The following is a 16,728-nucleotide window of genomic DNA, read 5'->3' as shown; positions in this document are numbered from 1 at the left end:
TGATGAAGGCTACTTTGGCCCGGTCGGAGTTAAACTGGTGGGACAGGAGTTCAAAGTGCAGGGTGCACTGGTTTATGAAGCCCCGAGCCTGAGCGGAGTCGCCTCCGAAGCAAGGAGGTGCAGAAAGCCGGGGTCCGGAGCAGGATACCATGGTATTGGTGGGCAGCGGAGCTGCCGGGTTGCGAGTCATGACACTAGCGGTGGTTGCTGGTGGAGCAGTCAGAGTGTCCAGGCGAGAATTGACATTCCGCAGGTGACTCAGGATGGACTCCTGTTGGGACCTCTGACGGGACAGTTCATGACAAAGGTCCGAGAGCGAGGGAGCTTGGGTGCCACCGGGTTCCATGGCCCGAGCAAACTGTAACGGGTCTGGGAGGCGGAACCTCTGAGCAACTTATACAAGGGGGCGGTCCTTGTAAGGAAGCGGGTGGCAACCAGGGAAGACAGGCAGGTAGTCACAGCAGGTGACCGGGACAGTCTCTGGGTAAACGGGCAGGAGGTCACGGCAAGTGACCGGGACAGTCTCTGGGTAAAGGGTAGGTACGACCTGTGACGGCTGAGCCTCAAGGTAGGCTAGCAGGCAGATGGCAGATGTGTGCTCCCAGGTGAGCAGGCGAGAGTCTCTGGATAAGCAGGTGGTCACAGCATGTGACGGCGGAGCCTCCAGGTAGGCTAACAGGCAGGTAGCAGATGAGCGCTCCCAGGTGAGCGGGCAAGAGTCTCTGGACTGGCAGGTGGTCACAGCACGTGACGGCGGAGCCTCCAGGTAGGCTAACAGGCAGGTAGCAGATGAGCGCTCCCAGGTGAGCGGGCAAGAGTCTCTGGACTGGCAGGTGGTCACAGCACGTGACGGCGGAGCCTCCAGGTAGGCTAGCAGACAGGTAGCAGATGAGTGCTCCCAGGTGAGCGGGCAAGAGTCTCTGGACTGGCAGGTGGTCACAGCACGTGACGGCGGAGCCTCCAGGTAGGCTAGCAGACAGGTAGCAGGTGAGCGCTCCCTGGTGAGCGGGCAAGCTGGTCCATAGACAGACTGACAGGTGTCGGAAGGCAGACCGTCGGACCTCAGGCTAGCAAGCAGGTAAGCGGATAACAGGCAGGAATCAGACAGCAAACTGGCAGGAAACTGGCAGGTAACTGGAAACGGGACCTGAGGGCTGAAGCAGAGTAGTGAACAGTGCAACATCATTGCTCGGGCACCTCCATTTTGGAGGAGGTGCCTTATATATGGTGAAGTCCTCTGGCCATTGGCCGGGGACTCCTTAGGACGGCGCGCGCGGCCCCTTTAAGAGGGGGGGAGCGCGCGCGCGCGCGCCCTAAGCACCGTGGCCGGGAAGTAGCGCGCGCTGCCAGCAGAGCGGGAGGAGGGCGCCGGGCTCGGAGCGGAGAGGTGAGGGGAACAGCGTCCCTGCCTAGCAGGAGGCAGGGACGCCGACGCTACACCTTTCACACTGTTTCAAAACCACCAGGATTTATATATCTTTCTGTGCACACAGGACCTGTGATGATGTCACAGTCATGTGATCAGTCACCTGAAGGGGAGGTAAATGGTCTGCCAGAACACACCCTCCTGACATTTTGGCAATGCAGCCAGCCGCTGCATTACAACTTGCATGAAAAATGCTGCAAAAATGCAACGTGTGAACATAGCCTATAACCCTTCCCAGATTAATGGGCTGCAACAATAGGTTCTTGAAGATGATTGCTGGTGTCTTCCCTCCTTGGCGTTGTGTTAGGACACACCTGAATGCTCCAGACCAGCAAAGTGATAAAACTTCAGCTTTTATAGAGCTTGTCACATGCTACTTCTTACATTCTTAATTCCTATCGAAGGAGTAGGGGTGTACTTAATTTCCCACACACTGCCTCTGCATTATGGCCTAGTTTTTGGTGAATAATGACACTGTGTAATGTGTCCTATGTTGATGTTCATCTCGCCTTGAATTTCTGATGACCGCTTTTTGTTTATTATGCCCTAATATGTAAAACCATAGAATTCAAAGAGGGTGTACTTAGTTTTTCCTGGCTGTATGTGATTTTGGCAGGGGATATTCTCTGCACTTAGCCTCTGATGCCCGTGTTTCCAGCCTCCATATCACCGTCGTAGTGACCTCCTTTGCTTCCTTACCCACAGGTCCCATACCCTGATTTTGAGTCGCGCCTGCTCCGGGCCTTGCTCCAGACCGGGCCGCCGATGTGCACTCAGCTGCTTCATGCTCTGCAGACTCTGCACCGTCAAGGACACCTGAAATACCCAGAACGCCTCCTCCGAACCCTCGCCGATGTCATTAACCGTGAGGCTGACCTGACTGTAAGCTAAGAGACCTCAACCCTCCACCACACTGGTCCTGTTTACTGCGACCCCCTATTCATCCTACAGACCCTACACATTACATTATTCTCGGGACCACCAATGTAATGCTTCTCCCCCCAGGTGTGTGAGCAGCAGGAGTTTGTCTGGCTCTGTCTGCACTTTATGAACAACCTGTCCCGGGAGAGCAGGGAGCTGATGGTGGAGCTCCTCGTAACGTGTACGCAGCTCCCAGCCACGCACAGGTAGGTGCATGCACAATGGAAGAAGTGATCGCTCGTACATCCACACTAAGACAGCGGTCACCGCAGTCACCACCTGATGATAGAAGGTAAGTGACGCTAGAAACGAGGGAGAACTGTCCGTCCTGAAGATCATGAAAAGTCCCAAATGATCAGAAGTCCAGAGTGACAGAGATTTCTGCAGCCGCACGGGGCTGCTACATATCTGTGAGCCGGGAACATCCGTCCAGCTGCCATCATCACCTGAGCACATTGACTGGATGCCCTAGAGATGCCACTACAGCCACAGGGCACTACTGCTGGGGAGCACTACTGCTGGGGAACACTACTGAGCACTACTGCTGGGGAGCACCACCACTGGGGAGCACTACTGCTGGGGAGCACTACTGCTGGGGAACACCACTGCTGTGGAGCACTACTGCTGGGGAGCACTATTGCTGGGGAGCACTACTGCTGGGGAGCACTACTGCTGGGGAGCACCACGGAGCACTACTGCAGGGGAACACCACTGAGCACTACTGCTGGGGAGCACCACTGCTGGGGAGCACCACTGCTGTGGAGCACTACTGCTGGGGAGCACTATTGCTGGGGAGCACTTCAGCTGGGAAGCACTACTTCTGGGGAGCACTACTGCTGGGGAGCACCACTGAGCACTACTGCTGGGGAGCACTACTGCTGGGGAGCACCACGGAGCACTACTGCAGGGGAACACCACTGAGCACTACTGCTGGGGAGCACCACTGCTGGGGAGCACTACTGCTGGGGAGCACCACTGCTGGGGAGCACCACTGGTAGGGAGCACTACTGCTGGGGAGCACCACTGCTGTGGAGCACTATTGCTGGGGAGCACTTCAGCAGGGGAGCACTACTGCTGGGGAGCACCACTGAGCACTACTGCTGGGGAGCACCACGGAGCACTACTGCAGGGGAACACCACTGAGCACCACTGCTGGGGAGCACTACTGCTGGGGAGCACCACTGCTGGGGAGCACTACTGCTGGGGAGCACCACTGCTGTGGAGTACTACTGCTGGGGAGCACTATTGCTGGGGAGCACTTCAGCTGGGGAGCACTACTTCTGGGGAGCACTACTGCTGGGGAGCACCACGGAGCACTACTGCAGGGGAACACCACTGAGCACTACTGCTGGGGAGCACCACTGAGTACTACTGCTGGGGGGCACTACTGTTGGGGAGCACCACTGAGCACTACTGCTGGGGAGGACTACTGGACACTTCTGCTGGGCAGCACTACTGCTGGGGCGCACCACTGAGCACTACTGCTGGGGAGCACCACTGAGCACTACTGCTGGGCACTACAGCTGGGGAACACTACTGCTGGGGAGCACCACTGAGCACTACTGCTGGGCACTAGAGCTGGGGAGCACTACTGCTGGGGAGCACCACTGAGCACTACTGCTGGGGAGCACCACTGAGCACTACTGCTGGACACTACTGCTGGGGAGCACCACTGAGCACTACTGCTGGGCACTACAGCTGGGGAGCACTACTGCTGGGGAGCACCACTGAGCACTACTGCTGGGGAGCACCACTGAGCACTACTGCTGGACACTTCTGCTGGGGTGCACCACTGAGCACTACTGCTGGGCAGCACTACTGCTGGGCACTACAGCTGGGGAGCACTACTGCTGGGGAGCACCACTGAGCATTACTGCTAGGGAGCTCTACTGGTGGGGAGCACTACTTCTGGAGAGCACCACTGATCACTACTGCTGGGGAGCACTATTGCTGGGGAGCACCACTGAGCACTACTGCTGGGGAACACTACAGCTGGGGAGCAGTACTGCTGGAGAGCACCACTGAGCACTACTGCTGGGGAGAACTATTGCTGTGGAGCACCACTGAGCACTACTGCTGGAGAGCACCACTGAGCACTACTGCTGGGGAGAACTATTGCTGTGGAGCACCACTGAGCACTACTGCTGGGGAGCACCACTGAGCACTACTGCTGGGGAGCACTACTGCTTAGGAGCACCCCTGAGTACTACTGCTGGGGAGCTCCACTTAGCACTACTGCTGGACACTTCTGCTGGGGTGCACCACTGAGCACTACTGCTGGGCAGCACTACTGCTGGGCACTACTGCTGGGGAGCACCACTGAGCACTACTGCTAGGGAGCTCTACTGGTGGGGAGCACTACTTCTGGAGAGCACCACTGATCACTACTGCTAGGGAGCACTATTGCTGGGGAGCACCCCTGAGCACTACTGCTGGGGAACACTACAGCTGGGGAGCAGTACTGCTGGAGAGCACCACTGAGCACTACTGCTGGGGAGAACTATTGCTGTGGAGCACCACTGAGCACTACTGCTGGGGAGCACCACTGAGCACTACTGCTGGGGAGCACTACTGCTTAGGAGAACCCCTGAGTACTACTGCTGGGGAGCACTATTGCTGGGGAGCACCACTGAGTACTACTGCTGGGGAGCACCACTGAGCACTACTGCTGGGGAGCACTACTGCTTAGGAGCACCCCTGAGTACTACTGCTGGGGAGCACTGCTGCTGGGGAGCACCACTGAGCAATACTGCTGCACACTACTGCTGGGGAGCACTACAGCTGGGGAACACTACTGCTGGGGAGCACCACTGAGCACTACTGCTGGGGAGTTCTATTGCTAGGGAGCACCACTGAGCACTACTGATGGGGAGCTCTACTGCTGGGGAGCACCACTGAGCACTACTGCTGGGGAGCTCTACTGCTGGGGAGCACCACTGAGCACTACTGCTGGGGAGTCATTTGTAATAACCACTGCCGGCTGAATGAGGTGTCCAAGTGTGACTCGTACCCGATGCCCCGCGTCGACGAACTCATCGAGTGACTTGGACGGGCGAAATACATCACCACTCTTGACCTGACGAAGGGCTATTGGCAGATCCTCATGTCCCAGACGGCCAAGGAGAAGACGGCTTTCTCAATACCGAATGGGTGCTTTCAATATACTCGGATGCCGTTCGGGCTACAGGGGGTCCAACCACCTTCCAGAGGGCTATGGATCGGATCCTAGCCCCACATAACAAGTATGCCACAGCCTACCTTGACGACATTAGATGATTAGGCCAGTCTGTGCTAAAGACTACAAACTACAGGCCGCTCTGGATGCTCTAAGGAAGGCGGGATTAACAATAAATCCGAAAAAATGCGCCGTTGGAAAAGAGGAGGCCAAGTACTTGGGCTATGTCTTGGGAGAGGCGAAATAAAGCCGCAAGTTAATAAAGTGGAGGCAATCCAGACCTGGCCGCAGCCTCTCTCCAAGAAGCAAGTGAGAGCATTCCTGGGAATGGTGGGATATTACCGGTGGTTTATCCCAAATTTTGCCATGATGGCCGTGCCACTGACGGATCTCCTAAAAGGCACCAAATCAACCATGGTAAAATGGACGGAAGAAACAGAGACTGCTTTTCAACAGTTGAAGCTAGCACTGTGCAAGCAGCCGGTCCTGGTCGCACCAGACTTTAAGAAAGAGTTTGTGGCCAGGCAGACCTTTAGAGGTTGGTCTAGGAGCCGTACTCTCTCAAGAGATAAATGGGGAAGAACATCCCATTCTCTATCTGAGCCAGAAGCTTTCGTCCTGCGAGAAAAACTATGCAATAGTAGAAAAAGAGTGTTTAGCCATAAAATGGGCCGTAGATACACTAAGATACTACTTACTAGGCCGGAAGTTTAAATTGGTGTCAGACCATGCCCTGTTGAGATGGTTGAGGGAAAAGAGGGGTAAAAATGCCAGGGTCACTAGATGGTTCCTAGCTCTTCAGGACTTCAACTTTCACGTAGAGCATAGACCCGAGAAGTTACACGGCAACGCTGATGCCTTGTCTAGAATTCTTTGTCTGGTTTCGGAAGGTGCCCAAACCCCTGGCTTTGGGCAGAGGGGGGGAATATGTGACAGAGTCACTGGTATGATATATGAGGGGAAGTATGTGTTACGCAGGTTGCTAGCCTGTGTGAACTGAAACCAATAAACTTTCTGCCAGTATGTTATATGCTGGGGGTTAACTCTTTTAAAGGGTGAGGTTTTATGGGAATGACATAGAGATGGGAGGGAAGTCATTCCCCATACCTTCCCCCAGGGTGTGGCTGAACAGGATATAAGTGTTCAGTCAGTTTGTTTCATGGGTGGAGTGTGTGGTCTGGAGATTGAGGTCTCCACTCTGCGTGTGGCTGACACCAGAGAGCAACACCGGAGGACTGGTGTTGCGGACACTTCACAGGACTATCTGCAGCCGGCAAAGGACTTGCTGGCTAAGAGGACTCTGTTATATTTTCATCTTTTGTTTCCCCGTTAACCCCAAGAGGGACTGCTTATTTTATTGGGATGCTGCTGGAGTTTATGCTGCACAATATACCATGCCTCCGGAGAGCCGAGGAAGTCGTCTTGCCACATTGGATAGCAATGGCTTTTCTATGACTTTCCCCAGGAAGGGTAGGTTAGAAATGGGTCTATAGGTACGCAGAGTATCTGACGAAGCAAATTGTCAAACCGTTCAACCTTGTTCAACATGGAGGAGATTACCCATATAGTGAGCTGCAGTGTGTGCTATATGTTTACAGACTTGCCAGAGGAAAAGACAAACTTTACGTGCCAGAAATGCAAGCTTGTTTAGCTCGTGCTTAGTGGATTGTGGCCGAGGACCGAGGAGTGCCTGGAGGGGCGTATCTATTGACCTCACCAAATCCGACCTCGGATGTATAGCGGCTTGAGGATTCCCTGATCCGAGGAGGGACGAGGGAGGTGGACCAGGTGATACACCAGGGCAGACCTTGGACACCTGGCAGCTGACCCTCAACGAGGTATGCAGGTACTGGCAGGTTTGGCTGTTATTCAGATAAGCACTGGCAGTTGCGGACAGTTCCAGCTGGTGTACATATAAGCACTGGCAGGTCCGGCTGGTATACAGTTAAGCACTGGCAGGTCCGGCTGGTATACAGATACGCACTGGCAGGTGCAGGCAAGGATACTGGCGGTCAAGGCAAGTGCAGGCGGGTGCAGCAGGGATACTGACTGGTACGGCCAATTCATAGGCAAGCAAGTACTGTCAGGCACAGCTGGTATACAGACAGGCAGGTAGGTGCTGGTGGCCACGGCTGGTATACAGGCAGGCAGGTAGGTGCTGGTGGCCACGGCTGGTATACAGGCAGGCAGGTAGGTGCTGGCGGCCACGGCTGGTATACAGGCAGGCAGGTAGGTGCTGGCGGCCACGGCTGGTATACAGACAGGCAGGTAGTTGCTGGTGGTCATGGCTGATATACAGACAAGCAGGCGGGCACAGGAGATAGACAGGCTGGGTAGGACCCAGTACAGACTGAACGGACAGGAACAGCTTCGTGAAGAACTGAGTCACTGGCAGATAAGACAGGAATACAGGAACGTGTAGGGACCAGTTCAGAGTGGAATACAGGAACGTAACCGCAGGTGCGGACAGGCAAGGAAACCGCAGGCGCGGACAGGCAAGGAAACCGCAGGCGCGGACAGGAGGAGAGACAGGGCTCTGTTCACATGGAACAGACATGGTCAGGTTAGCACAGGACAATAGCAGGTACACAGAGGATCAATACAAGGACAGGGTCACAGGAAAGAGAGCCAGATTCACACAGGGTACTTACTATGAAGTAGCGAGTGGACACACAACTCACAAAATGTGGCACAGAGACAACAGATTGGAGATAGGTTCTGGTTCAGACACTGCAGGTTTTGAGAAAGGTACTGGAACAGACACAGGAGGTAAAAGGAAAGATCAGACATGGATACAAACTGGTACAGGAATAGGTCCTAATTCAGACAGAAGAACAAACAGGTTCAGGGTTCAGGCCTGGGATCTCAGCCCCCAGTGTGTCGGAAAACAGACTAGATGCAGGACAGGACCTGGCAACTCAGCAGTTGCACAGAACACACTGAAATAGAGTATTGCTCAGGCACCTTCCAAAGGTTGAAGGTGTTTTAAGTACCCAGTGCCTCTCCGCAATAGGCTAGGGACACATTAGGAAAGCTCACCCTGTTCATTTAAGAATCAGGAAGTGCAGGCACGGCTGCCCTAAGCATGCAGCCAGGAAGCATGCTCAGCAAGCAGAGGATAAGGAACACACTGCACGGCCTGGACTGGTGAACAAGTTGGCGTCCTTGCATGGTGGGGGATGGGAAGCCATGCAGGCACGCTGCCAGGGATGTTACAAAGCTTATGACTGTTGGAGGAAAAGGTGCAAAGTCTTTAGGAGATGACAACTACACTGAAGCTCATAATAGAAGATGAGGATTTTCCTTGACAGAGCAGATGAATCTTCAGAAGGTTACAAGAGAAGAACTTTTCAGCGTTCCTGCAGAAGCTAATGACAGTGTAGAAATAACTATTCAGAATGTTCTAAGAGAATCACCTTTCAATGTACCTGCAGAAGGAGAGGAATGAAAGCATGTGACCCAAAGAAGCAGGAGGATGAGGAGGCAGTCAGCACCCATACCGCTGAAGAACCGCTAACAAGCTCTCACGCAAGAAAACTATGAAGATGTACATAAAATAAGTGCTTTGCCCACAAAGAACACTCCAGTAAGCAATCAGAAGCCTCTTGAAGGGAGAAAAAGAAGCGCTATAGAGAAGAAGAAAAGGAGAGTGGTGGTCGTGGGGGATTCCCTACTAATGCCGACCGGACATCACCTCACGAGAAGTGTGCTGTCTTCAAGGTGCCCAAATCAAAAATGTGTCTGATAGGGTATCAAGACTCTTCAGTGCTATAGACGGCTACACACATCTACTAATACACGTAGGAACAAATGACACAGCAAAAAAGGACCAGGAAACTATATGCACAGACTTTGAAGACCCAGGCCCGAAAGTGAAGGAACTGGGAGCTCAGGTCGTTTTCTCATCCATCCTCCCACTGGATGGACATGGAACAAGGAGATTGAACAGGATTCTACAGGTAAACAACTGGCTACGTCGATGGGGCGTCAGCAATGGTTTGGGTTTCTTGACCATGGAGTGAATTACCTATATGATGGACTCCTTGCTAGAGATGGGTTGCATCTTACGCAAACAGGAAAACACATATTTGGTAGACTCCTTACTACACTCATCAGGAGAGCTTTATGTCTCCACAGAGATCCAAGCTTCAGAGAACGATAGCTCTGTAGAAACTGTTTGATAAGAATACAAGGTGTAGGGATTGTACTCACTCAGGTGCGATGTGAGGCAAACAGGAGGCACGTTCCTTAAAATGTCTGGTATGGTTTATTGGCTTCATAAACCGGCCAAAAAGTAAAATGCAAACAGTCTTCACTGCAGGCAAAAAGCAAAGAAAACAGTCCTTTTATCAAAGTCTCTGGTTAGCCAGTGCTGTGGTCACACAGGCTGGATAGCATCCAGTACACTGCCCAGTCTGGAGACAACCGCACATAGGAGGCCTTCTCCCTCCAGACACACAGACCATGTGTCACACAACAACCTCCACTATATAGGCTGTTAACCAGAGGTGAGGTATGCAGGTAGATGGACCCGCCACTCTCTACCCGGTCCCAGGTGCACCAAATGATCTTCTTAGTGCTTACGTGCACTAGAGAAACACTCCGGGTTACATCACAGAGACCAGCCATCTCTGGGACACATACCTCCCAACGACTATGCGGCCATTAGCCACCTTACAAAGGAGAGAACAGAAAGGACACTTGTAGGTGTTTACTATAGGCCAAAAACTAGAAAAAAATGTATCGGTTCACCACCTGCTGAAAAATGCCTTGAATAGGGTGGTGGTGTATGGAGGCTACAGACCGACTTCTGCAACAAGTACGAAGATCCAGCATCCGCAGGAAATGAGGTAAGTATATTAAAACATTATTTTATTGCCAACATTATTAAAAATAGGGAAAAGAATAACGCAACCAAGGACTAAGAGCGGTTATGCTTGAAACGCGTAGACCAATGTCCTTTTTACTATTCTGCATGTCTCTTTTTTTTTATTCTTTTCCCTATTTTTAATAATGTCACCAATAAAATGGCCGAATGTGTCCGGGGGTTTTTGCCTTCTTCCGGATCAACAGATTTAGGCATAGGGATTTTAGTAATACCATTATTAGATTCACAAGAGTAATAGAAAATATAAAACTAATTTTAAAAATGTAATTATAAACAGTTGCATTTTTAATTGTAATAGTGCAGCAATAATAAAAATGGTAATAATAGTAATACATTGGCGAGGCCTAGTCCCAGGTAGTTGGTAGGTTAGTGTAGGGAGGACAATTGGAAGAGGAAGGTTGAACTTGATGGACCTACATTACTCACAACTTGCCTCATTTGCTGCGGATGCTGGACCTTCAGAATTGTTTTCTACAGGCCACCTGGACAGGCTTGTAACATTTTTGAGAAAAATGCAATTATATGTATGCATTGAATACTATCAAATTTGTAGTGGCATGTGATATTCCAAACGCAAAAGTCAGCAACAGCGATCAAGTTTAGAAATGTTTTGCCATTGATTTTCATTTATAATCACTATCCGATGATTCACAGACAAGATTCCAACAATAGTCACCCAGCATCGAGGGACGCCACCTTCCCTGGCACCGTTTCTCCATCTAGGAAATGTCTTGATGAAACCTTTCACCGTGTTCATCACTTACAGCGCCGAGGTTTGGTGGGAAAAGGTCAATGTGTGAATGAAGGAAATGTATTTTAAGTGACATGTTGCACTTCATTGGCTTGTAAGCCTGAAGAAGACTTTCAACCTGTTCTTCGATAGGTATCGAAGGGTAGACATTGCCATTGTGTAGCAAGACAGCCTTCAAACTTAAGACTGATGAGTCAATGAACAGTCGCCATTCCCTTTGGTTATGGTCAACTCTAAGGACAGAAAACAATCCAGTAATATTATTGCAATAAGTGAGATGGTCAGCTTGTCTGAAATATTTGGTCAAATCTTCATGACGACTGCGAAATACTGAAATTTTGTACCTGGCTGCAACAGATTCCACCCTTGCTACCTTGATCCAAGACGTTCTGCCTGACTCTTTGATAAACCCAAATCTCTGACCTGATCACTGATTCTTGCTTGAGATATTAAACGTGGAGCAGTTGATATTGATGGTTCGAAATCTGAATCAGCAGCAGCTTCCATCTCTAATGAATCAACCGTCATTTCATCGTCATCTTCTATTCTCCACACCGGCGGTGGTTTTGGAAATGGCAGACTTTCATCGTGCGCCACTGGTCTAATTGCAGAAGGAAGGTTGGGATATTCAATAGACCTCCTGTTTTTAGAAGAAAAAACGGACACATTCGTCATGCAGAAGTAGCAATCGGTTATATGGTCCTTCTGCTCCCTCCAGATCATTGGAATGGCAAACGGCATCGATGGTCGCACATCCTTCAGCCAAGACCTCAAACTCGTAGCGCAAGATGAGCAGCATATATCAGGAGCCCATGCTCTGTCTTGGTCACCAGTTTTGCATCCAAAAGATAGCTCCTACGCCTTCTTATTAACTGCAGTTATACTTATTTTCTGGGCTTTAAAGGTATAATCTCCACATATATAACAAAAGAGGTCATTGCTATTGCGACATTGACGTGACATTCTGGAACTCGTTACTTATTAAACAGTTTTGCTCTTTATGAAATTTTCTGCAAAACAGAAGAAACACATGAAGACTACAGCGTTGTTAGTGCTGCTATTATATAATGCTACTTGGAAATATACCAAAGTCTGACAGTTGTGTCTGGGCATGCCTGAGAGTGCACAACTAATGCAATGCATGATTGGACAGGGCTTAAGTGCTGTATATTATAATAAAGAGAGTCCATATTATGAATTTCATTGGTTATTTCTATCAAAAATACACTTCTGAAATAAAAAGTTTAATATAAGTGCCAATTTATTTTGCACTATGTACAGTCTTTATCATTATAATTGTAAAATGAAAATATCTCGGAAATGGTGCGTGCTATAGAAATTCTGATTACATTTCTGAAATCAGCGCCTCAAAATACATGAAGATAACATATTTTAAAACAGGAAACAAAAAAAGTTAAAATTTGTTGACCAGTGTTACAAGAGGAGGAAGACCAGCGAGGACTCAGACTTTAAGGTTGGACTTCAGAAAGGCAGATTTTAAAGGACTCAGAAAGAGGATGGGAAAGGTCCAATGGCTGGAAGCTCTAAAGAACAGAAATGTCAAAGACGGATGGGAGATTTTGCTAAATGAAATTCTCACTGCACAATCTGTAACAATCCCGAAAAGAAGGAAGAATTGGAAGCATTTAAGGAGACCAGGATGGATGAACACAGAACTTAAACACTAAAAAGGAAAAAAGAAATGTTTATCAAATGGAAAGAGGGAGGCATATCTAAAGAAGATTATAATGCAGTCTGCAGGGAATGCTGGGCTAGCGTTATGAATAAAGGAAATAAAGTTTCAATGGAGACCAAAAGCAATAAGAGAGGATTTTGGTGGTATGTCGAAAGCAAAACAAAAGGCAAAGATCCTATAGGATTTTTACAGGATGAAAAGGGTGAAGTGGTCAAAAATGATGCTGAGACGGACAGACTTTTAAATTCCTATTTTGCACCTGTGTTCTCTAAGAAAGCAAATGTAACATCAACTGATCTTCACGGTGCTATCGAAGGAATCGAAGAATCCACACTATCTATAAACAGAAAGATGGGGAGGGAACACTTACCGTATAAACTTGAGTATAAACCGACCCGAGTATAAGCCAAGGTACCTAATTTTACCACAAAAAAACTGGGAAAACTTATTGACTTGTATAAGCCTAGGATAGGAAATGCAGCAACCACTGGTAAATTTTCCCATCCTGGAGCGCATTGCTCCCTCATCCCCAATCCTGTTATGCATGGCCCCCTCATTCCCAATCCTGGTATGTATGGCACCCTCATCTCCAATCCTGGTATGTATGGCACCCTCATCTCCAACCTTGGTATGTATGGCCCCCTCATCCTCAATCCTGGTATGTATGGCACCCTCATCCTCAATCCTGGTATGCATGGCCCCCTCATCCTCAATCCTGGTATGCATGGCCCCCTCATCCCCAATCCTGGTATGCATGGCCCCCTCATCTCCAATCCTGGTATGTATGGCACCCTCATCTCCAATCCTGGTATGTATAGCCCCTCTCATCCCCCAATCCTGGTATGCAGGGCTCACTCATCCCCCAATCCTGGTATGTATGACACCCCTCATCCCCCAATCCTGGTATGTATGACACCCATCTAATTTCCTTCTATGATGGAATCACTGACTGGATGGAGCAGGGACATGCGGTAGATATAGTATCTCTCGACTTCAGCAAAGCGTTTGATAAAGTATCTCATACTATCCTTATTGAAGAAATGATCAAGTATGGGATTACCAAGGCTACGGTTAGGTGGATTCATTACTGGCTCAGTGATCATACTCAAAGAGTGGTAAATGGTTGCACATCCAGTTGGAAGAGTGTTTCAAGTGGGGCACCACAAGGCTCTGTCCTAGCCCCAATGTTGTTCAACATATTTATAAATGATCTAGATAAGGGAACTGAAGGTAAACTAATCAAATTTACAGATGATGGAAAGATAGGAGAGATAGCAAACACTTGAGAAGACCGAGAAAGGATTCAGAAGGTTCTAGATAAGCTTGAACAATGGGCAGCGACTAATAGTATGGTATTACGTGAAGTAATTATCCCCCTCTTCTCCTCCTTGGTGAGATCTCATCTGGAATACTATGTCAAGTTCTGGGCACATTTTAAAAAGAACATCGAAAAACTGGATCAAGTTCAGAGAAGAGCGACCAGAATGGTGACCGGTCTGCAAACCATGTCCTATGAGGAACGGTTGCAGGATCTGGGAATGTTTAGCTGCAAAAAAGAAGACTGAGAGGAGACTTAATAGCTGTCTACAAATATCTCAAGGGCTGTCACACTGAAGAAGGATCATCTTTATTCTCATTTGCACAAGGAAAGACTAGAAGCAATGGGATGAAACTAAATGGGAGGAGACACAGATTAGATATTAGAAAAAACTTTTTGACAGTGAGGAGATCAATGAGTGTTTGCAGCAGAGGAGTCCCATTCTTATCTTTAATGTGGATTCGATACAGATGGTGCCTCCACCTCCCTTTCGTCCCTGTCCCTCCTGGCGTAGTCCTGAGTAGTTCCTTGGTATTGGTCGCATTTCCATCAAGCCATTTTTCAGTTACAAGAGTTAAATCATTGGGTGCGCTTAGGTCTTGTACTAAAGTCGTTTACTTTTTGATTGATCTCGCATCGCAGAATCCAGCCCTTAGTTGGTTTTCAATGGCTGATTTTGGGTTTTGAACCTTACGTTGTATCCCATTTGTGTCTGCAATCTTTAATTTGTTCATGTCCTTTCTGTAGTTACTATATTAATGGTTTTAGGAATAATTACTTTTTGCTGAAATGCAAGAATATTTTCCTTTTAACTGCCCCTTTCCAGCCTCTAAGTCTTTTTAAAAATCCCCAGTGATTTTTACAAGTTGATTGGAGTTGGGTGTAGATGAGATGCCGCCCTGGCTGGTTGAATCGGCGGAGTATGCGTGTTTTGTCATTGTGATCCTCAGTGTACTGAGCTCGGGAGGCAGCTTTTTGTTGGGGGTCTTGCTTAGATCAAGGGTTGATAGAGGAATCCTTTTAGAACTCAGATGTGAATAAGATTCAAGATACAAGTTGGGTTGTTTTATCGGCTCACCCTTGAGGATAAGTCCAAGTAAGAGACGCACTGGATCACGTTGCTGCTGAACGTCAGGTAAGGATGAAGGAAAGGAGATCCAGCTTCAGATGAAAGGTGATAAAAATAGAAAATTCTTTATTCTATACTTAAAATATAAGACAACACTGTATTGCGCCTGGGCATAGCTGCAATTGGGGATAGGGGTACAATGGGAGAATAAAAATAAAGCGAATGCGTTGCGAAGGTTCAGTGCGTTGTTAGACTTGGTCTGAATGAAGTAGGAGCGGGAGGAGTGGACATGTAAGTACTCACAATTCACATGATCGCCATTCCTCATCTGTGTCCAAATTAATCAAACAGGTAAAGGGAATGGACAATAGCAATGTGCTAGTGACATATACAAAAGAACAATGAAGACTTACATAAATAATAGACACAGGGGCGGACACAGACTGTAGTGGGCCCCTGTGCAAGAAATTTTGGGGGCCCCCCCCTGCCCTTCATAAGGCAACAAAGTTATGTAAACATAACCCCCCATGTGCATCTCTCACCCCCCCATGTGCAGCTCTCATCCCACCCATGTGCAGCTCTCACCCCCCGTGCATCTCTCATCCCCCCCATGTGCATCTCTCACCCCCCCATGTGCATCTCTCACCCCCCCATGTGCATCTCTCACCCCCCCCCATGTGCATCTCTCATCCCCCCCGTGCATCTCTGATTCCCCCCACTCCTAGTTAATTAATTGTATTTAAAAAAAATAAAACTTGTTATACTTACCCCCATGCAATCCCTGCAGAATCCTGGCGCTCGTCCACGTCGCTGCCACCAGGTTCTCCTGACGTTCGGCCATGTGACGGCGCCACATACATAGCCATCAGCTTTTGTTTTGGCCAAAAGATTTTTAAAGCCGCCACCACGATAAGGTAGACTCTTCTGGGCGGGCCCTACTCTAACCTATTAAAATTTTCTTAAAATATCCAATACTCTTTTTAGATATATTTTTATTTAGTTTTCTTTAAGGGAATGTGTCATATACATTTTTTTTTTAAATGACCAATAATACCACATACAGGGAATACCGCCACACCATGACCAGACCACATATTACCACAACATAGTGACCGAATAATACCACACAGAAGGGAGAAAAACTGCCACACCATGACCAGACCACATATTACCACTACATTACTAATATTACCACCACATTACTAATATTACCATAAGTGTCATTATACACGGGAGCTCTATACATGGTATGTATAACGTAAGTGTCCAGGTAATCTAGTGATCACCAGTGAAATTATACACAGGAGCTCTGTATATAGTGTCAGTGTACAGGTAATACAGTGACATTATACACAGGAGCTCTGTATATAGTGTACAGGTAATACAGTGATCATCAGTGACATTATACACAGGAGCTCTGTATATAGTGTCAGTGTACAGGTAATACAGGGATCACCAGTGACATTATACACAGGAGCTCTGTA

The 16,728-nt window shown here is 48.8% G+C and overlaps 1 protein-coding gene across 3 annotated transcripts in view; it reads left to right on the top strand.

Annotated features, from left to right (window-relative positions):
- Positions 1-16,728, top strand: part of WDR97 (WD repeat domain 97) — a 578,372-nt gene that overhangs the window by 485,829 nt on the left and 75,815 nt on the right. For all 3 annotated transcript variants that reach the window (XM_073680111.1, XM_073680113.1, XM_073680112.1), the window contains 2 exons: positions 2,132-2,308; positions 2,432-2,553. In XM_073680111.1, coding sequence (XP_073536212.1) covers positions 2,132-2,308; positions 2,432-2,553 — 299 coding nt within the window. The remainder of the gene's footprint in view (positions 1-2,131; positions 2,309-2,431; positions 2,554-16,728) is intronic.

This window comes from Phyllobates terribilis, unplaced genomic scaffold (genome assembly GCF_046119375.1).
Source record: "Phyllobates terribilis strain yellow unplaced genomic scaffold, ASM4611937v1 Scaffold_4__5_contigs__length_816908805, whole genome shotgun sequence".
NCBI classification, from domain to species: domain Eukaryota; kingdom Metazoa; phylum Chordata; class Amphibia; order Anura; family Dendrobatidae; genus Phyllobates; species Phyllobates terribilis.
The sequence above is the reverse complement of the archived record's forward strand: the minus strand, read 5'-3'. Positions and strand labels throughout refer to the sequence as shown.